Source organism: Bubalus kerabau, chromosome 10 (assembly GCF_029407905.1).
Source record: "Bubalus kerabau isolate K-KA32 ecotype Philippines breed swamp buffalo chromosome 10, PCC_UOA_SB_1v2, whole genome shotgun sequence".
Lineage (NCBI taxonomy): Eukaryota > Metazoa > Chordata > Mammalia > Artiodactyla > Bovidae > Bubalus > Bubalus kerabau.
Window position 1 is genome coordinate 17,852,996 of NC_073633.1, and position 20,729 is coordinate 17,873,724.

General features: G+C 51.8%; 1 protein-coding gene across 2 annotated transcripts in view; it reads left to right on the top strand.

Annotated features, from left to right (window-relative positions):
* The first annotated feature begins 13,705 nt into the window (after nt 1-13,705).
* Nucleotides 13,706-20,729, top strand: part of SMAD6 (SMAD family member 6) — a 77,206-nt gene continuing 70,182 nt past the window's right edge. The window contains exon 1 of one of the 2 annotated variants that reach the window (XM_055536774.1): nt 13,706-15,562. In XM_055536774.1, the coding sequence (XP_055392749.1) occupies nt 14,746-15,562 (817 nt within the window). In that variant the 5' untranslated portion in view covers nt 13,706-14,745. The remainder of the gene's footprint in view (nt 15,563-20,729) is intronic. The other variant, XM_055536773.1, reaches the window with a different exon arrangement.

Genomic DNA, 20,729 nt, shown 5'->3' on the forward strand with positions numbered 1-20,729 from the left:
TAATTACAACTTATTGTCCAGATAGTTGCATGGCTATACCAAGGGCAAGGGAGGATACAGATGGTCATGTGACTGTGCTCAAGCCAAAGTAGTCCTTCTCTCCCAGGATGAAATTTTCCCAGCTGAAAATAAATCATCTTTCTGCTGTTAAAAACAAAGAGGAAGACTTGGGGTTGCCATTGGCACTTAACAGTCTCTGCAAGGAGCCTGCAGTCTTGATTGTCTGGAGTGGAATAGCAGATCCTCATTTACACTGGGCCTGAGTGCATCAGTTTCCCACAGACCCCACCACTCCCTGATGCCTCTCCAGCTCTCTGTTACTATTTATCACTGGGCTTGTGTTATTAAGAGGAGAAAGAAATCTCTCTTTTATTTTGTTAAAAATCAGAAAGAGCAAAAAATATACCAAGAGAATCATGAGAGCAAAAGTATATTTCTCTGGCGAAGAGAAAAATATTCTTTTTAAAAAAACTAAAAAAAAAAAACATTAAAAACATTTTTTATTGGCTGCAGTATGCAGTATTTTTGTTTCCTGACCAGGGATTGAATCTGTGCCCCTTGCATTGGGACTGTGGAGTCTTAACCACTGGACGACCATGGGAGTCCTGCGAAAAATATTCTTAGCTGTGTATCATGCAAAGTGTATCAAAAAGAATGCAACTTAATACACTGTTCTGAAACAGCTGACTTGCTTTGTTTGCTGCTCCGGCCAGGCGTTTGACTGGTTGTATAGCTCTCTGGGAAGACAGTGGGCCTGCGATCCTCCTGATTTTGCACAGCTCACCTTCTTTTTGGGAGGAGAACAGCTCCATTTTGTCCAACATCTTTTACCCCTTATTTGGGATGACCCTGCCCTTCTTTGTATTTGGGACTTATTTCGAGCAAGTTCAAAACTGTCTTGTAAAGTTCAAGATCATTATGGCAGGCAAAAATGCAGTGAAATAGCACACCACTGTCAGTTAATTACTAAAAATCCTTTAATAGCTGACATTATTATAAATTATATACCCATTATGACAGGGACAATTGAGCTCTCTGTTTTTTTTGCCCTGCATTGGAACCCCAAACAATGCCGTCTTGTAGGAGAATGACCTGGATGCTCTTGGAAGCAAGTTGGGAGTTTACATGGGCTACCTATGCTGACCACAGCAGCCTGTGGGCCTCTGAGGACACCCTGTTGCTGGGTGGGGATGAGGCAGCTACCTGAAAAAGCCTCAAAAACAACCATTTTCCTGTTCTTACCTGCCTCCCCCACTGCTATGGCTGCAAGAGTCTATTCCCCAGTGAACCTCCCAACTCCCTCTGCTCTGCTGCCTGTTCTTTCCCTGTTCTAGACCTAGCTCAAAGAGCCCCTCTCCAGACAGCCTCCCCTGATTCTCCTTCCTAAAGCTCCAGGCACATGGTTGGTTGGTTCTTTTTGTTTTTGCTTTTAGGTTGAGCACATAAAGTACACATAGTAAATGTAAACCTTGAAGTTTTTTTACCTATGTGTACACTGTGTAGCCTCCTCCTGAATCAAGACATAGACTATGGTCCTCTCTTGACTCAGAAATGTACCTGTGCATGAGAATTCCCTCCGTAGAGTGACAGATGCAGCCTCTGGCCTAATCCAGAGATGCCAATTCAGTAGATCTTGAGTGGCTCAGGAGTGCAGATGAATAGCACTCAGGTCTTCAAGTAGAGGGGACTTCCGTGGTGGCTCAGTGGCAAAGAATCTGCCTGCAATGCAGGAGACCCGGGTTCAATCCCTGGGTTGAGAAGATCCCCTGGAGGAAGGCATGGCTAACCCATCCACTATCTTGCCTGGAGAATTCCATGGACAGAGGAGCCTTGTGGGCTGCAGTCCATGGGGTTGCACAGAGTCGGACACGACTGAACTGACTAAGCAGCAGGAGCCTCAAGTGGAGCAGGTCTGCAGCCCACCCTGGAGAAACCTACTTAGTGCTTGTGGGGGTAGGTCCCCCGTCTTCTTTGTTACCCGCCCTGTCAGATGGGGGCATGTTCTGGTCCCTTGTCTCAGGACCCAGCAAGGTTCTGAGCTGAAAGAGGCATCCACAGGGGTGGATCTAGGCTGGGTGCTGCCTGAATCTATGCAATTTGGGAGGCTGGCCCAGAGAAAAAGAATACTCTGATGGGTGCAGGGCCTCGGAAGGGCCTCCTACAAGTTACTTTTACCCCATTTTCAGTCTACCTCTGGCAGCCACTTAAGAGTTCATGGTCTTAGATGTTGTGGGGGTGAGAAGTTGTCTGCTGGATAAGACAGCTTTCTCCTTCCATCCACAGGAATGGCCCCTGGGATGCTCAGCCTTGCTTCAAATTAGAATCACCTGGGGGAGCTTAAAAAAACCCACATACCAAGCCCCCCCATTAGATATTCTGATTTGATTGGTCTGGGGTAGGGGTTGAGCTTTAGTATTTTTTAAGCTCTCCGGTGATTCCAATGCACAGTCAAGGCTGAGAACCCCTGAGCAAAGGCCTGGCTCTGAATTTTAATCTTTATCTGCTCCAGATATATACTGAGTACATAGCTTCATAGATACTGTATATAAGTATATAATGTATATATACTTGATATATATATTTATAGTCTTATATATTTATACTCAGTATATATACTTATATATAATCTTTTATGTCTAAAAGTCTATGTATATACTTATATAAAAGATTATATCCATATATAAGAGTTTATATACTAGGAGTATAATTAAAACCAGGTAAATGCATGTCCTCCCACCACCTCCCTTCTGCCTCTCCTGAAGGGGCCAGGACTTCTGACTGTGGTTGGTGTCATCCAAGCCAACCTTGTCCCTGGGCTACCTTCAGAGCACCCACTCCCTCCTGGAGACAAATCAACTAATAATATTGGGCATTTGTGAAGCATCTTCTGTTATATTTCTAATCCTCATGGCAACATTGCATTTCAGCAGGAAGGAAACTGAACTCGGGAAACCTTAGTGATTGCCTTCAGAGCCTCAGTGGGTAGGGACTGGAGCTGGGATCACACCCAAGCCTTTAGGGTTCCAAAGGCCACGTGCATTTCCCTGGCCAGGCTGCTCCTGGAAGCAGTGCCTGTTTACTGAACACCAGCCATGCCCAGGGCACAGGCCTGGGGCCCACTTACCCATCAGGCATGGCAGACATACTGCCTAGGGCCCATGGTAATTTTAAGGGGCCTAGAAAATGTTTTAGTTTTCATTTTGTTTGAAATCAGAAGAAAAGAAATAATAACGATAAACATACAACAATGAATCCAGCCTGGATTACATTTGTCAAATGTAATGTCAATTACATATGCCAAAGCACTTGTAAAATAATTTTTTTTTTATGGAAGAAGGTACCCATGAAGACAAAAGTGTCTAGGGACTGTGGAAGTCACAATGCAGCCCTGTGCAGAGTCCTGGGTCCTGGAAGTTGCTGACCATTGTGTCCCCCAGCCCTTCCCAGAGCACAGCGAGTGCTAGTGGGGACTGAGGCAAGAAATGTTTATTACACACCCTCTGTACGCTGCTCTGGGAAGTAAACAAAAGCAACAAGTGTGTCCCGGTCTGGCTGGGAAGAGATGATGTGCCGACAGGAAGCCAAGAGCAGGACAGGACAGGATGCTGTCTCCCACTGTGGTCAGTTCTTCTATCTCTTCTTATTTTTTTTTAATGTTATTTATTTGGGTCTTTGTTGCTGCGGGGGCTCTTCTCTAGTTACGGCAAGCAGAGGCTACTCTCTAGTTGGATTGCCTCCATGTCTTGGCTATTGTAAATAGTACTGCTATGAACACTGGGGTGCATGTATTTTTTCCAATTAGAGTTTTCATCTTTTCCAAATATATGCCCAGGAATGGGATTGCTGGATTATACAGTAGTTCTACTTTTAGTTTTTTAAGGAACCTCCATACTGTTCTCTATAGTGTCTGTACCCATTTACATTCCCACCAACAGTGCAGGACTTCCTTTTCTCCACACTCTCCCAAACATTTATTATTCATAGATTTTTTGATGAAAGCCATTTGATTGATATTGGTTTTTTGATACAGACTTTGTGATTGTGATTTGCATTTCTCTAATAATTTACAATGTTGAGCATTTTTTACCTGTGCCAGTTGGCCATCTGGATGATTTCTTCAGTGAAATGTATATTTAGGTCTTCTGACTATTTTTTCATTGAGTTGTTTGTTTTTAGTTACTTAATATCTTGATCTTTTCTTACTGAGGGCTGCCTCATTCTTTTTCAATAGCTGGATGATATACAGTAATTGATTTAACTAGATCCTTTATTGATAACCTTGTTTCCAATCTCTTTGTTATAAAGTCACCTTATGGAGCATAACTCCCACTCTTCCAATTGTGCATTAAATAACTGTATATATACATTATTTCCCTTTGTGGAAGCACATGTGTGTGTCTGCATATAAAATGGAATCACAGCATCAAGAGGTGCGGGCACTGTGAGGGAGGGGTTGTTGTTTAGTTGCTAAGTCGTACTCAACTCATTGCATCCCCATGGACTGTAGCCCGCCCGGCTCCTCTGTCTGTGGGGTTTTCCAGGCAAGAATACTGGAGTGGGTTGCCATTTCCTTCTCCAGGGGATGGACCCAACCCAGGGATCAAACCTGTGTCCCCTGCACTGGCAGGCAGATGCTTTACCACTGAGCCACCAGGGAAGCCTGTGAGGGAGGGGAAGTTGGGACAACTTCCATGGGGAGGTGAAAGTGGCCATATTTATCTACGTTAAATTCCTTCTCCCCAATTTTGGGAGCACCTCCTGGGTGCTGGGCTAGGGGTGCAGAGGGGAGGAGCATTCACGCTTTGCTCTTGGGGGCCTCTCAGATTGGGACAATCACTTGCGTTCCTGGGAAGGAGGGCTGTACAGATAGCAAAAGGGAGGCAGCCACAGGCCTGTCTCTCAGGAGAGAGAGGAAAAAACTGGCAGAAAAGCAGGAAGAGCATTGCAGGCAGGTGAACCAGCCTGTACAAAGGCTGGGTGTCAGTTGGCAGGAAACAGGAGAACTTTAGGGGTGTTCTGGGGCGCAGGCCTTCTCTTGTTCAGGGTCCACGTGATGGGAGGGGAGATGAGAGGGGACCTACACCTAATCGGGCTGGGAAGTGACTCTTTGCCCTCCTGGGTCATGGGGCTTGAAGGGTTCTCAGTCTGGGAGCCTCAAGATGAGAGAGAAACGCTTGAAACCTTTTTCTGGCTGTGGTGTGGAGGAATGATTGAATAACAAGGACTATCCAGTAATCTCCCAGTCCCTGAGGGGCAGGCTCCTTGCACTAAAGGCCTTCGACCCATAGCAAGGGCCCTATAGAAACAAGCAGCTGAATTATAGTCAAGAACTCAAATGAGCCCTGCTCGCGGGCGTTGTCTCTGAGATGAGGGCTCCTGTATTTGGCTGAAGGCTAAGGAGAGTGAGCTTCCTCCACCACGAGGCCTGGGCTCAGGCCGGGGGTCAGGTCTGGGGTCACAGTCCGGTGCTGCTCACAGCGATTGTGACATTCTTTAGGAATCTCTCATCTCTGTTCAAAGATAAAAAAAGCCCCTTCATTTTGCATACTCTTCCCTGATACATCTAGGTTAGCTTTAATAGTAAAATGGGATACATTGCAAATATAATGTAAAAGTAAATTTCTCCAACCTCTTTGAGTCAAATTAGCCCTTCAGAAAAATCCTTTGACTTCGAGGGATTCAGCTAGTTTGAGAAGGATGGATGAAGGCAATCCAGTTTCCCTGCAGCGAAGCTACAGTCCTCACCCAGCTCTCTGTGTCACTACCTCTGGCCCTCTTAACAACCAGACTTGTTGCTGAATAAGACTTCACTTATTCACGCCTCTGTTCATTCATTCACCTGGTATTTCTGAAGCCTGATAAAGTTCAGGGCATTGCCCTCTCCTATGACACTCAGGAGGAGCAAAATAATAGTAGCAGCTCTAAATGCTTTGCATATATATCAATCAATACAATGACCCTACAGGGCAGGTACTATTATTATTAAATCCATATTACAGATGAAGAAACTGAAACTTGGAGAGGATAGGTAAAGTGACCGAGGCCACCCTGTAAGCACCAGAGCCAAGATTAAAACCAGGCAGTCTGACCCCAAGGCTGCCCTTTTATCTCCTGTTCTGCATACACTGCACAGTTAGGGTGAGAAGCCTTAGGCACCGGGATAAGGGGCAAAGAGCCCTGGGAGCTAGAAAACCTCAGGTCAACCTCTGACTCCCTCCAAGCAGCCCTGTGATCTTGGACAAATCACTCTCTTTTTCTGGTTCTAGAATCTCCTCTGGCTCCCCTCCCTGTCCTGTTCTGAGCTGTTTAGACTATTTAGATAGTGGAGGGTTAAGGGCAGCACAAGGGGTGTGACCAGCAGCATTGGGAAGGGCAGTTTCTCTAGGTTCCCAGGAGCTGCTGAGCCCCACAGGGTGCCAAGACTTTATTCCTGCCGCAGTCAAGCAGGCCCATTTTATCGATGAGGAAATTGAGTCTCCCAGAGGTTAAATAAAACAACTAACTCCTTGCTTATTTAGCTAACGTGCGTGCTCAGTCGCCAGATTATGTCTGACTCTTTGCGACCCCATGGACTGCAGCCTGCCAGGCTCTGTCCATGGGATTTCCCAGGCAAGCTTACTGGAGTGGGTTGCTGTTTCCTTCTTCACGGAATACTTCCAACCCAGGGATCAAACCTGCATCTCTTGCGTCTTCTGCATTGGCAGGCGATTCTTTACCACCGCGCTACCTGGGAAGACAACATCTCCCATGTGCTGAGCACCTATTAGGTGCCAGACACTGGACTAAACCTTTGCATCTTCAAAACAACCTCCCAATATTATTATTACCAGTTAAGTGTCAGGCCCCCCATCTGTAGTCTCTAATCTGGGAATAATAATAGCACCCAATTGGGTTTTGTTTTAGGAAGTTAAGGAGGTTGCCCATGGTCACACAGCTGAGAGGTAACTGAACAGGATTTGAACCCAGGTCTGTTCGGTTCAACAAAATGATGGTTAAGAACCATTACCCCGTGCTGCCGGCACGGCATTACCCTGTAAAGGCTGTGGTAATAATAGGTTCCATAATTGTAGACAGGACCGGGAAAAGTCCTTCTGAGAGAAAGTAAGATGTGAACAAACAAAAAAGCCTAGAAGTAGGTGATATTAGGAATTCGTTAAACCGGCATTCCCAACATTGCATGTATTCAGATGGTTATTAGGATGATTCAGGTGATACACAGATAAACTACCTATTTTTTAATGCATTATGTATATATGTATTTATTTTGTAAGAAATGCTTTATGTTTAAAATTTTTTTGGTCACACCGCACAGCTTGTGGGATCTTAGTTCCCCAACCAGGGAATGAACCTGGGCCCTCGGCAATGAGAGCATGGAGCCCTTACCACTGGATTCCCAGGGATTCCTGATTTTATATATTTGTTTCATTATTATTATTTAAAATTTTTATTTATTTTTGGCTGTGCATGCTTTTCTCTAGTTGAGGTGCATGGACTTCCAGTGGCTTCTCTTATTGGGAGCCACAGGCTCTAGGATACATGGGCTCAGCAGTTGCACCTCCCAGGCTCTGGAGCACAGGCTGGGTAGTTGTAGTACATGGACTTAGTTGCTTTGTGGCATGTGGAATCTTCCCGGACCACGAATTGAACCTGTCTCTTGCATTGGCAGGTAGATTCTTTACTACTGAGCCACCAGGGAAGCCCCTATCATTATATATATTTATATTTAAATTTGGCTGACCCAGTTTTTAGTTGTGGCATGTGAAATCTCAGTTGTGGGATGTGGGACCTAGTTCCCTGACCAGGGATCAAACCTAGGCCCTCTGCATTGGGAGCGTGGCGTCTTAGCCACTGAACCACCAGGGAAGTCCCTTTATGTATTTATTTTAAAGTCATAAATTTAACTAGCACATTTGTGACTCCATGGCTATTACTGCTTGTGACAAGGCTAAATAAAAGTGGTGAACTGATTTTTAAAATTAAGTAAATAAACGTCAGTAAGGGGTCTACACTGTTCAGATGTTCTCTCACACTCTCAAGTCTGTGTAACAGCATGTCACACTGGTTCTATCTTCAGATATGTCCAGGATCTGACCTCTTCTCCCCATGCCAGCATGGCCTCTCCTGGGCCACGATCTCCCACCAGGCTGCAATCTCTGCCCTGCCATCTGTTCTCCATGTAACTAGGGGGAGCCAGTCAAACAGAAGGCAGATCATGGCCTTCCTCTCAGAACCTCCAGGGGCTCCCAGCTCACAGGACAAGCCAAAGACCCACCAATGGCCCGGGTACCCTATAATCTGCATCCCCCCACCCCCCACAGTATTTGTCTCATCTCATGACCTCTTTGGTGGTCCTGGGATATGCAAGGCACGCTCCCACCTCAGGACCTTCGCATTTGCTGTTTTCTGAGCAACATTCATCTCCCAGATAGTGTCAGACAGTGTCACCATCGAGACCTTGCTCAAATGTCACCTTCCCAGAGAAGTATCCCCTGACCACTTTCTCTGAACCACATCCACTTTCTCCTGGCATTTGTCTCTTCTTATTTTTAACACTGGCACGTTTATCTTCCAAGATGCTGGATACGATTATTTTGTTTATGGTCTATCTGTCCTCCCACTGGACTCCTTGAGCTCAGGAATTTTTGTGTTTTGCTTACTGCAGTATCCCCAGCACCAGGAACATGGCCTGGCACCCAGTAGGAACTAGATGAGTATGTGTCATGTGGGTGAATACGTGCCTGTGTGCATTCTTCAAGACAGAAAGGGTCTGCAGCATTCATCAAAGTCTCAGAAGGGTTATCCATCCCCAAAGGGTACCCATGCTCTCCCACTTGGGACCACATTGACCAATGAGATTTAACCTTCTAAAGGGGCAGATGATACCACTTAGCCAGTTGTTGTTGGGCCTATAGTTGTTTTCCTGGGAATTAATAAGGGAAGCCCTGATTTATCCATTAGTTTTCTGTGAAGTGGACTAGGATGACTCAGTCTCCCTGCCAGTCCATCTCACCATAGCAAGAGGCAGCCAGACTCTGTCTCTGACGCCTCTGTTCATAAGCAGTAGCCTCTAGAGCCTGGCACTTCCCACCACCAAGCTCTGCCTTGTATTCTTTTTGCTGTTTCATGCCTTGTGAATTCCTAGCTAATGTGGAAACATCCGGGCTTCCCAGGTGGCACTAGTGGTAAAGAACCCGCTTGCCAATGCACGAGACATAAAAGTTGCAGGTTCGATCCCTGGGTTGGGAAGATCCCCTGGAGGAGGCATGGCAACCCACTCCAGTATTCTTGCCTGGAGAATCCCTTGGACAGAGGAGCCTGGTGGGCTATGGTTATAGGGTCGCAAAGAGTCAGACACAACAGAAGTGACTTAGCATGCAGAGGCATGGAAACATCCCAAAGGCAAAAGACCGTGTTTCCTTTTTTAGGGCCAGATACTAAGAAGAAGAACACTCAACTCAAGCAGCCCTGGGTTTAAGTCCCATCTCTGTCACTTGTTGGTTGTGTGACCAAAGACAAATTACTTAACCTCTCTGTTTGCTTTAAAAATGATTTTGTAAGAACAAGAACAAAATCTGGGGGGATTTGATGATAGTGCAAATAAGTGTTTGGTCCAGATGATCCTGAGCATGGAGCTTGGTGAAGCAAGGGGTTTTAAACCAAGCATGTCACAGATAAAAAATGCCCACTATGCGACAGGTGTTATGCTAAGGACTGGGGAGAAGAAATGGGGTAAGTGCTGTCCTGTGTGAATTAGCTTCTCTGATGGTACAGATAGAGTGAGAGTGAAGCTGTTCAGTCGTGTCTGACTCTTTGTGACCCCGTGGCCTACCAGGCTCCTCCATCCATGGAATTTTCCAAGCAAAAGTACTGGAGTGGGTTGCCATTTCCTTCTCCAGGCGATCTTCCCGACCCAGCAATCGAACCTGGGTCTCCCACATTGCAGGCAGATGCTTTACCGTCTGAGCCACCAGGGAAGCCCGATGGTACAGACAGAGGGGCATCAAATGGCCTGTTTCTAACTCGCCCAGTGGGGCTGTGGGTGGCCTGTGCCTGACAGTTTCCCCATCTCTAACCATGCGGCACTTACATTCCAGAGACAGAGGAGAATTGCCATCAGGTTGTATGGGTTTATTAACCGTGAGAAAACACAGGGTACTTGGGGGAATGTTAGAACAACAGGGAAGGAGCAGATTTGAATCTGAGGGGTCAGAGTTACTTCTTTGTGAGTTACTTTGTGAGTAACATGACTGTGGAAACCTGAGGAGCGGCAGCTAGGACCCTACATTTCTCCCCTCCCGCACCCCAAGGAAATTTGAGCTTGTTCTCCAGAGGGGCGGTTTAGAAAGGTGTCCTTAGGCTGCTGCAGAAGACTCTTGAGAAGGCAAGATCAAACCGGTCAATCCTAAAGGAAATCAACCCTGAAGATTCATTGGGAGGACTGATGCTGAAGCTCCAATACTTTGGCCACCTGATGGGAGGAGCCGGCTCATTGAAGAAGACCTTGATGCTGGGAAAGCTCGAAGGCAAAAGTAGAAGGGGGTGACAGAGGACAAGACAGTTAGATAGCTTCACCAACTCAATGGACATGAATTTGAGCGAATTCTGGAGACAAGTGGAGGACAGAGGAGCCTGGTGCTGCAACAGTCCACGGGGTCGCAGAGTTGGACACGACTCAGCAACCGAACCACCACCACCTAAGGCTGAAGCTCGGAAGCCCTGCCCTCTGGGCACTGCCACACGCACCCTCTAGTGGTCACAACGCAGGCAGGCGCAGGCCAGGCTGGATAGGCCCTGGAAATCCAAGGACAAGGGCACTGACTGTCACCATCCTTCCCTTCCTGATAGTATCGCTATTGAGACGTGGTCTTCCTGGAATGAGGCATGACTCTGGGACCTCATGTCACCGAACTTTGGTTACCATCTGTTGCATGATTCCTATTCCCATCTTACAGTTGAGAAGCCCAAGGCTTATAGAGCCAAGGGAGGTTAAGCAGGATCAGTACTGAACTCAGGCCTGGCACACTCCGGTTTCCGTGCTCTTTAGGTGTCATCTAGCTGGCACCTGAAGGCACCCCACCCCCAATGCCTCATCTCTGGGTGAGCAGAAGGCAAACTCTGTCCAAATTACTGCCCAGGGAAGAAGGCAGCCCTCCCCAGGGAGGTTACTGCTTCAGTCTTTCCTTAGTCTGAGGCCCCAAACACAGACCTGACGTCCCTCAGGGTGCTCCCCCAGGAACCCTTCAGAAAGGAATGTCCTGGTACCTCAGGGAGGAATTGGGGAACGAGAGGGAAGGAGACATGGTTTGACTCCAGGGGTAGGTGCTGAGCATTTGTGGAAGCCCTGAGGGGTAATCTGTCTGCTTGCTGTCCTTTCCCTTCAGCTTCCAGTCACATACACCCCTTCCCCCAAACTGGCTGGGTTGAAATCCAGCCTCTGCCACTACATACGAGCTTGTACAAGTTACTTTAGGTCTTTGTGCCTCAGTGTCCTTAACTATAAGTTAATGGTTAATAACTATGCCTACCCCCAAAGCGTTGTTAAATGCAGTCTGGGGCCTTACCCCACAATGCTTTGATTCAGCAGGTCCAATGGGCCACAGTGTGAAAAGCACTGTCCTCAAGCATATGCTCTGGCAACACAGACCCACATCACTTCCTTGCTATTAGGGTGAGCACACATACCGGCTGATGCTTCTGCGGTAGCATTTTAGCACTTTGAAGACTATTTTCATGTCAATGATTAATTCCTGCTCCTCAGTTTACTTACCTGTGAAATGGAGGTAATAGTATCTATCAGGGCTGTTGTGCGAATGACTAAAATCTCTGTAATGCTTGAAACATGGCCTTGCCCACAGTAAGCGCAAGCTATTATTGTAATCCAAGTCAAACCAGGATACCCTGATAAAACACTTTACATCAAATTTCTTCTCCTATTTTAAGACGCACTAGTTTCCCCAGGGGCCAGAAGTGACTGAAAAGAGGCCTCAAGGTCCGTTGTCCTCTCCGTGTTGCTTACACTGGTGTTTTGTTCACTTGTGAAAATTCACTGTTTGCTTGCGATTTGTACACTTTACATGCACTTATCTCATAGGGGCTTCATGGTCCCGTGCAGAACGCAGGACAGGCATCATCATCTCCGTTTTTCAAACCAGAAAAGGAAGCCAAGACAGCTATTCTGTCTTGGCTAACGCAGAAGGGGATGCGGGTGAGGAAGCTTCTAAGCCCGGCCCTCCATTCGCCAGAGTAACCGCCTCTCCCAGAGGGCGCAGATTGAACAGTACCTGGTCCAGGTAAAGCTTAGCAAAGGCTGAGCCCGTCCAGCAAACACTGCCCTTCCCCCAGCGCACACTTAAGTCGGGGCGGCCCCGGGGACTCGCACTGCGGCTACCTCACAAGACCAGCCCCACACGTGGGAACCCCTAAGCGAGACCCGCGCGCCGGCGCCCCCTTCGCCCCTGCGGGGGAATGGCGCCCAGCCCCGGGCCAATGAGAGTAGCGGAATTTATTTCATTCAGTGCGGGGCCGGGCTCTTGCCCGGAAAGGGGCGGGACGCCACGCCGGGGGCGGTGCCGCCGCGCGCCCGGGAGAGGGCGGCGCCCGCCCCGTGGCCGGGCCAATCGGCGCCGCGCCCGGAGAGGGAGGGGGGACCAGGCCTTTTTTCCCTCCGCGCGGGGCCAATCCCGACTTTACAAGCTTGAACTTTTGCCACCCTCGGACGAGAGAGCGCGCCCGAGGAGGTACCCCGCCGCGCCGGCTCCAGGGGCAAGAGCGGCCTTAACCCTTCCCGCGCCAGGCGGTCCGCTGCTGCCACCGCGCCCCCACCAGCTTGCCCAGGATCAGAAGGGATCTGGGCCCTCAACTCACCCCCATTTCCATGGTGAAACGTCGCTGGGGAAATCACGAGCCCTACCCACATCCCTCTTTGTGGTGCAGAGAATAAACTGGGGAAGGAAAGGGGGTGGAGGAGTCACCCAGCCTCGAGGGGGCCCGGACGGCTGGCGGCCCGCCTAGCTCTGAGGGAAAGACTTGGCGACCGAGAGGAGCCCGAGAGAAGACGTTCCCAGCCTCCACCCCACCCTCCGTAACTCCCTACCTCGAGCAAGCCTAGAGTCCCTCTGCGTGAGGTATCCCACGCCCCCCGGCTGGCCCAGCAGACTACCCCCGACTTTGAGCAGGGGGTGTGGAAACCTCGTGCTACCACGTTAGATCCCACCACCCCAACAAATCAGCCGCCCCCTACTGCCAAAAAACGTAAGCCAGGAAAGCACACACGCACACCCGTTTTTATTAGCCTTCCCTGGGATGGGGGTTTGTACCAATTCTAAAGTGCAACGTGTGTTTGAAGTTTGTGCACAAGCCAAGGAGAGGCAAAGCGCCCCGTTTGCGTCCGAGTCTCAGTGGGTCCACCAAACTCTCGCGCAGCCAGCCTGCCCGTGGTTTGTGCAACCGTGTGTGTGAGTGTGTGCGCGCGCGCGCGCGCTCGCATCCGTGCCCGCGGCGCACGCGAGCCAGAGAGCCGGCCGTGGGCGCTGTCAGGCCCTGGGCGGGGGAGGGGGTGGTGCTGGGGCAAGCGTGGGGCGGGGGCCGGGGCTCGGCCCGCCCCGGGAGCCGGCCCCTTGGAGCCTCGGGCCCTGCAATGGGACGTGTTCTCCTTTAAGAGTTAAGAAACTTGAAACCTTGTTTGCGCAACAATCAGCGCCGCGGAGCCGCCAAAGTGTCTAGACTGGCATATGATGGGAGGCAGCCAATGACTCCGCGGCGCTCCTCCGGGGGCCCTCAGTGTGCGTTTGAGGAGAACAAAAAAGAGAGAGAGAGAGCCGAGTCGGGGAGCGAGCGAGGGAGTCGAGCCGAGAGAAAGAGCCGCCGGGCGCTGCCTCGCCAGACCTCGCCGGGACCGCGGGGCCACCGGGAGGCACTTTTTGTGGAGGGGGAGGGGGGCGACCTCTGCAGCCGCAGCGTCCTGGGCGCCCGAGTGCAGCGTGGGGCGGGCTATGACCTCTGCCTCGGTGGATTGCATTTTAATTAAGGATTCCCAGCAGCTCTTTGGGATTTTTACAGTTTCCACTCATGTGTTGACACCGCGTTCAGGAGAAATTCGCTCCAAGTGCATCTAGCGCCTGGGACCTGAGACAGAGTTGGCCTTTCGTGCATGCAATTCCAGGGATTTTGGTTTTGTTTGGGGTTCTTTTTCTTTCCCCCCCTTTTTTTTTCTTTTCTTTTTGCAGGGAGTAAGAAGGAAGCCGAGGGTATCATCAACAAGCCTGCCTTTCGGATCCTGCAGGAAAAACCCATGTAGTGAAGCGCTTGGGTTTTAAAGGCAGGGCTTTCCAGACACATTTGGGGAGTTCAGCTCCAGCGCTTTGTGCTCATGGACCAGCCGCGCAACTTTTGAAGGCTCGCCGGCCCATGCGGGGTCTTTCTGGCGGCGCGCCGCCTGCAGTCCCTCTAAAGCGCCGGGGCTGGAGTTGCTGAGCCTCCCGGCCGCCGGGGTCCATGTAGCCGCGGGCCGGGCGCGGACTGCGGATCGGCGTGCGCGCGTTCCACGCCGTCCAGCCCCGGCGAGCTCCCTCATGTTGCAGCCCTGCGGTGCCCCTTCGACGACAAGCTGTGCGCGGTTTGCACGGCGCCCGGCGGCAGAGCTTCATGTGGGGCTGCGGCCCGCGCAGCCGGCGCCTCGCTGAGGAAACGGACCCCCGGTAACCGGAGACCGCCTCGCCCCCCTCCCCCGGCGCCAAAGGATATCGTATGTTCAGGTCCAAACGCTCGGGGCTGGTGCGGCGACTTTGGCGAAGTCGTGTGGTCCCCGACCGGGAGGAAGGCGGCGGCAGCGGCGGCGGCGGTGGCGACGAGGATGGGAGCGTGGGCAGCCGAGCTGAGCCGGCCGCGCGGGCACGAGAAGGCGGAGGCTGCGGCCGCCCCGAGGTCCGCCCGGTAGCCCTGCGGCGGCCGCGGGACGCGGTGGGACAGCGAGGCGCCCAAGGCGCTGGGAGACGCCGGCGCTCAGGGGGCCCCCCGAGGCCCATGTCCGAGCCGGGGGCCGGCTCTGGAGGCTCCTCGCTGGACGTGGGGGAGCTGGGAGGCCAGGGCTGGCTGCCCGAAAGTGACTGCGAGACGGTGACCTGCTGCCTCTTCTCGGAGCGGGACGCCGCCGGAGCTCCCCGAGAAGCCGGCGAACCCCTGGTCGGGGCGGCCCAGGAGCCAGAGGGCGGCGGGCGGAGTCGCGAAGCCCGCTCGCGGCTGCTGCTGCTGGAGCAGGAACTCAAGACGGTCACGTACTCTCTGCTGAAGCGGCTCAAGGAGCGCTCGCTGGACACGCTGCTGGAGGCGGTGGAGTCCCGCGGCGGCGTGCCGGGCGGCTGCGTGCTGGTGCCGCGCGCCGACCTCCGCCTGGGCGGCCAGCCCGCGCCGCCGCAGCTGCTGCTCGGACGCCTCTTCCGCTGGCCCGACCTGCAGCACGCAGTGGAGCTCAAGCCCCTGTGCGGCTGCCACAGCTTCGCCGCCGCCGCCGACGGCCCCACCGTGTGCTGCAATCCCTACCACTTCAGCCGGCTCTGCGGGCCAGGTGAGCACGCCGCGCCCGGCGGGTCCTCGCGGTTCCCCTCCAGCCACCTTCCGTGGCCTTCTCTCTCCCCTTGACACTCGGGAGGGAGGGCGAAGCTGCGGGTGTTCCCCTGGGTGCCCCGGGGCGTGGGAGTTCCCAGTGGAGGCGCCTCACCCTGGCAGCAAAACCGGGTAGTGGGTATGTGGGCGCATACATCAAATGGCAACTTCATCAAGGCTTCAGCAAACTCAGACGGGCGCGCTGCCGTCCATGGGGTAGCGAAGAGTCGGACACGACTCGGCGACTAAACAAACTCAGAAAGGTGCACGTTGCACTTTTCTCTGTGCGGCCTCAGGGACTTAAGGCAGACCCCAACTTTGTAGACAGTGGGAGAGAAGGGCAGGTCTAGGAGAGGCCAAAGACACCCTCCCACCCCCCAATTCATTTACCCCTAGTCCGAGCCGCGGCCTGAGGCATTGTGTGCATATGCCTATACCTATGGTATACTTGTCGGATCCAAGTAAATGCAAGTTGTAAATTCTGGTGTAGACCCTTCATGGCTGGAGTCAAAGGTGTTCGTAAATTGTCCCACTTGTTCCTGTCTATACTTTGGAGCAAAGCTTTTGCAGGGTAGCCTTTCTCAGAGTGAAGACTACCGTCTTCTTCTGATTGTTGCCAGCATCCCTTGGGTGTCAAATACCAGGGCCTTCCATCATCATCATTCTCAGTTCTGTGTCCAGCTTTTCTAGAGAATCAGGAGTCCTGGAGGTGTGTAGGTAGGGAAGGAAGCGGGCTATTTTAGTACCTTCGAGAACCGCTCCCCTTCTTTGTTCTGTTCCTGGGGTTTTCTGTACACGTGATCTACCCAGTCCTGCTTACCTGAGCAGGCTCTGGATGCTGGAGCAGAGGGGAGGACAGATGGAGACTCCTGCATCCTCACCCCCTTCCCCTTGCACTACAGGGATCACACATTTTAGCCTGTAGCATCGTCTGGGTGTATGCATCTTAGGTGGCATGGCGGGGGGCTCGGGGTGGGGGGGAGAGGGGTGTTCTGCAGGGGTGTTGGGTCTGGGCAGGCCCTGAGTTCTTCCAGTCTGGCCCTTCTGGGCAGAGACAACACCCAGCCTGGGGGCATTTAACAGGGTCAGATCACACAGGTCTCCTGACTCCCAGTGTGGAAGGGAAGGGCGGGGCTAGAAGCATGGATGTGTCCCAGGTGTCTTGTTTATGTCTGGGGTGGTGGCTGGAGGGGAAGGACGGTGCTTCAGCGGTGGTTCCTGAAGAGAGAGCCCTGAAGCGGGCTGGGGAGAGGCAGCGTTGATCTGATTGCCTGCTCCCCGTATGGTCATTCCAGGCCGGATTGTCAGGGGCTTGGTCAGTCCCTTATCTGTGGCCCACTGCGGGCCTTTGTGTTCCTTGTTCCTCTCTGACTGCTTCCCCTGGAAGTGGATTTTCCCACTCTTCCTCTCTGACTCCTCCCTGCCCCTGAGGAGTAGGACCTAATTGTGGTTGCCCTGTTCCTGGTCCCTTTTTTTTCAGTGGGAGAGAATATGTGGGGTTCCCTCTGCTCTTTCAGAAGGCCCCGCTGGGCATTTTCTTTCTCACCATGTCAGTCTGCTAGGGGATATTTGTTGAGCACTTACTCTGTGCCAGGGACCACGTTGGGTGATGTAGTGGGGAGAGTGGAAATATGAGTAGGATCCATGCCCTCAAGAAACAGAATCTTTGGGTAGGGGTCGGAGGAGAGATGGGACAGAGATGGGGGAAGTAGGGCCAGGCCGGGCGTCTGGGGTGTGCATGTAACAGGAGCACCTCTAGGAGCCTTGCAGGATGGGTGGTAAAGGGAGATGAGTGTTGAAGGGAAGGAGGAGGGGGCCTGCTGAGAGTTAAGGTGCCAAGCAAGTTCAAGTGTGTGGGTGGGAAGAGACGGGATGAAGAGATTGGAGACAGGCAGGACCCACCCTGCCCATACTTTTTGGATAAGTCAACTTGGGTCTTGGTTTGAATCTGTTGAACTTGAGCAGTTTTAAGTTAAAGGGCAAACTGCAGTGGAATGGTTCTGACCCACAGACCTGGTCCTAGGCTCTGTCCTGCCAGTATGACAACTTGACCTTGGAGGGGGAGTAATCTCCCCTCTCTATCTCCCTGTGGGTCAGTGGGGTTGGCTTTAGAAAATTCTCAACATCAAGTTCCAGACTCAGCATTGGCACTGGACTCCTCTCCTTGTCCCAGAAGGAGGCGCTGTTGCAGGAGCTGTGCCTGTTCTCCGGCTTCTTCACTAGCTCAGCACTGCACCCGGCCCACCCCCCACCCCCATTCAAGCCACTCCAGGGGCATTTGAGAGCACTGGTGGTCTGGGAAGAGTGTCCTATAGGCACCAGATTGACCCTTTTGCTTCATCCTCTGCCTGATGGCTTAGGCCACCAGGACTGAGAACTGGGGGTCTGGCGGGGGGTGGGGCGCGGGGGGGCGGTACCGTGCTCTTTGCTGCCCACCCCACCCCCGCCTCCTGGCCGCCAGCCTGACTCCCTGAGCTGGGCGGGTGCATAGCTGGAGCTCAGCCGTGCGCGTCCTGATAAGGAGACTGCTCCTTCCAGGCCCCTGGGGGAGAGGGCTGGGGCACCGGCGCAGGCAGACAGACTGACAGATCCACACACACAGCAGACACACAGAAAGTAGGCTGGAATACGCAGCAGGCCAACTGAGGGACACCCACCCGCACCCCAGTGCCCCCTAGCAGAGGGATCCCTAGTGACAGGCGGTCCCTCTCTGGGCAGTGTGGCTCCCTGCTGCTCCATCCTTCAGCTTGCTTTGGGGCATTGGGACCAGTTTTCTTTGGGCCTCTTTTCTCATCTGTAAAGCCAGGGGGCGAACAGCATCCCTAAGGTCGATGGGCGGATTCCAGTTTACACAGGCCTGCCCTCTCCCTCATGCTTGTCTCAGAAAGTGGGGTCCCCCATACCTAGCTGTGCCCTGGGCTTCCTGTTCCCATGGGACTCAAGCCCTGGCTTTCCCTCCTTCTGGTGTATCTTTCTGTCCCAGGAAAAGCCAGTTCGCTGAGCTTGGTGCCTATGTGGACGGAAATGTGGAGAAATACTTTAATCACAGTTCTAACCTGTGTTTATAGAGCTCCTTTCTCCCGAAAGTATCCATTAACTTTGGAATAAATCTCCTGCTCTTTGCTTCACCACTTTTTTTTTTCTGTAATTATATTCAGTAAATTACTATTATCCAAATTGCGCCAGGGAAAGAGACAGAGTTAGGGAGAGAACTTCTGAACAACTGGAGGAGGCCGCCTAGGAAAACACAGGGTTCCCAGGCCAGGACTATAGGAATTAGAATGGGCTAGAAAGTTTTCCTTTTATTTGGCCTGGCATTATCCCTTTGAAATGAGATCAATTTCAAGTTGGGCTTCCAAGCCCCCGCCCCGCCCCTCTGGCGGCCCCTCGGCCTGCCCGCCCTGCTCCTCGGAGCTCCTCCTTGGAGGTGAGGAAGGGGTGATAATGTGCAGTTTGCCTCTTGCTGGCGCCAGCCGGCTGCGCTGTTTATCTGGCTGCCGGGGGAATCTGGGCAATTAGGCTCCGCCGGCCTTAAAGCGCCAAGAGCTTCTTTTCGGCATCTCCCACCCCAGGGCTTGGGGTTGATCCCTCAGGTTCTGGGGGTGGAGGGGACAGGCACCCGGGAGGCCACTCCTCCGGAGGGTGAAAACTGGGAGGCCAAGGGAGGCACATGAACCTTTCCTAAGAAGATGCTAGGCTGCACAGATGGGGTGGAAGGTAACGTCTCCAGTTGAAACCTTACCAGGCAGTGGGAGAGGCTGTGAACTCTTCTGGCTTTGCAATTGGGGTCTAGATCCCAAAGGCTCAGTACCCCCTGGGGGCTAACCAGAGGCTTGTCTGGGCTGAGCCGAGCTGACCTGAACTGGGCTGAGTGTTAGCCTTCTGATACACTCGGCCCCTGGCTGACTGCTCTCACTTCTGAAGGAAGTTGGAGGAGATTCCTGAAGTTAATGTCTGAGGCTGGCTGTCTGCAGAGGCTGGAGTTTCTGATCTCTTTCGCTCTCTCCCCTCCTCCACTTCCTCCCTCCCTCCCGCCCATGATCATTTCTTTCCAAGGGGCCTGTAGAGCCCTAAGAGCGCTCCCCTTAAAGTTTAGAGCACAAAAGTTATTATTCGGAAATCAGCACAAATTTTCTAAGTACTAAGGTAGCTTCTAAGAGGGGAGTGTGGACAGAGGGCCTGGAGGCACCTTATACTTCCTCTTCGGACCTTCTGTCCCACCTGAGTTCTTGACCTGGGGCTCCATCCTCCCAGATCCATGCTGGGAGGGTCGATGTGTTGGAGGTGCCAGTGAGAGATTTGTGTATAGCAGCATTTATTCCCTAAGAGCCAAAAAGTGGAAACAACCTAATGTCCATTGGCTCACAGATGGATAAACAAATTGTGGTATAGCCATCTAGTGGAATAGTATTCAGCCATAAATAAGAGTGAAGTATGAGAGGACAGCATGGTTGAGCCTGGAAACCAGTATGTTAGATGAAGGAAGCCAGATACAAAAGTCCTCATGTTATAGGAAGCCTTTGGTGTGAAATATCCAGAATAGGCAAACCCATGAGAATAAAAAGTAGATTTGTGGTTGCCTGAGGTTTAGGGATTGGGAGGAATGAATGACTGCGAATGGGGCAGGGTTCCTTTTGGGGTGATGAAAGTGTTCTGTAATTAGGTGGTGGTATTGGTCTTACAACTCTGAATGTACTAAGAACCACTGAATTGTTTATTTTAAAAGAGTGGATCTTAGGGTGTGTGAATGATAACTGTTTTTTTTTTTTTAAGTAGCTTGGTGTTGGTCCTGAACTGGCCTTTGCCTTTGTTTAGTTGAAGTAGAATAACGTCGGCCTTCCTGTGTGGCCTTGGATGGGCCCTTTACCTGCCTCTACCCCACTTGCCCCATCAGTTAAGAAGTTGAGTTGGGAGGAACCTCTGATATTCTGAATCCCGGTGTCTTGGGGGTGGAGTCTCTTTTTTACTTGCCTAGGATGGAAGTTAGTGATGTGCTTCCAGTCTCTGTGCAGATGGTTTTGCTAGAACGGAGGAGGATGGGGGTGCTGGTAAAGTCCCTCCTGAAAGCTTTGCAATTCCCAGGTCTGTGGACTTGCTTTCTGCTTCACCCATGTGTTAGATGCCCCCAG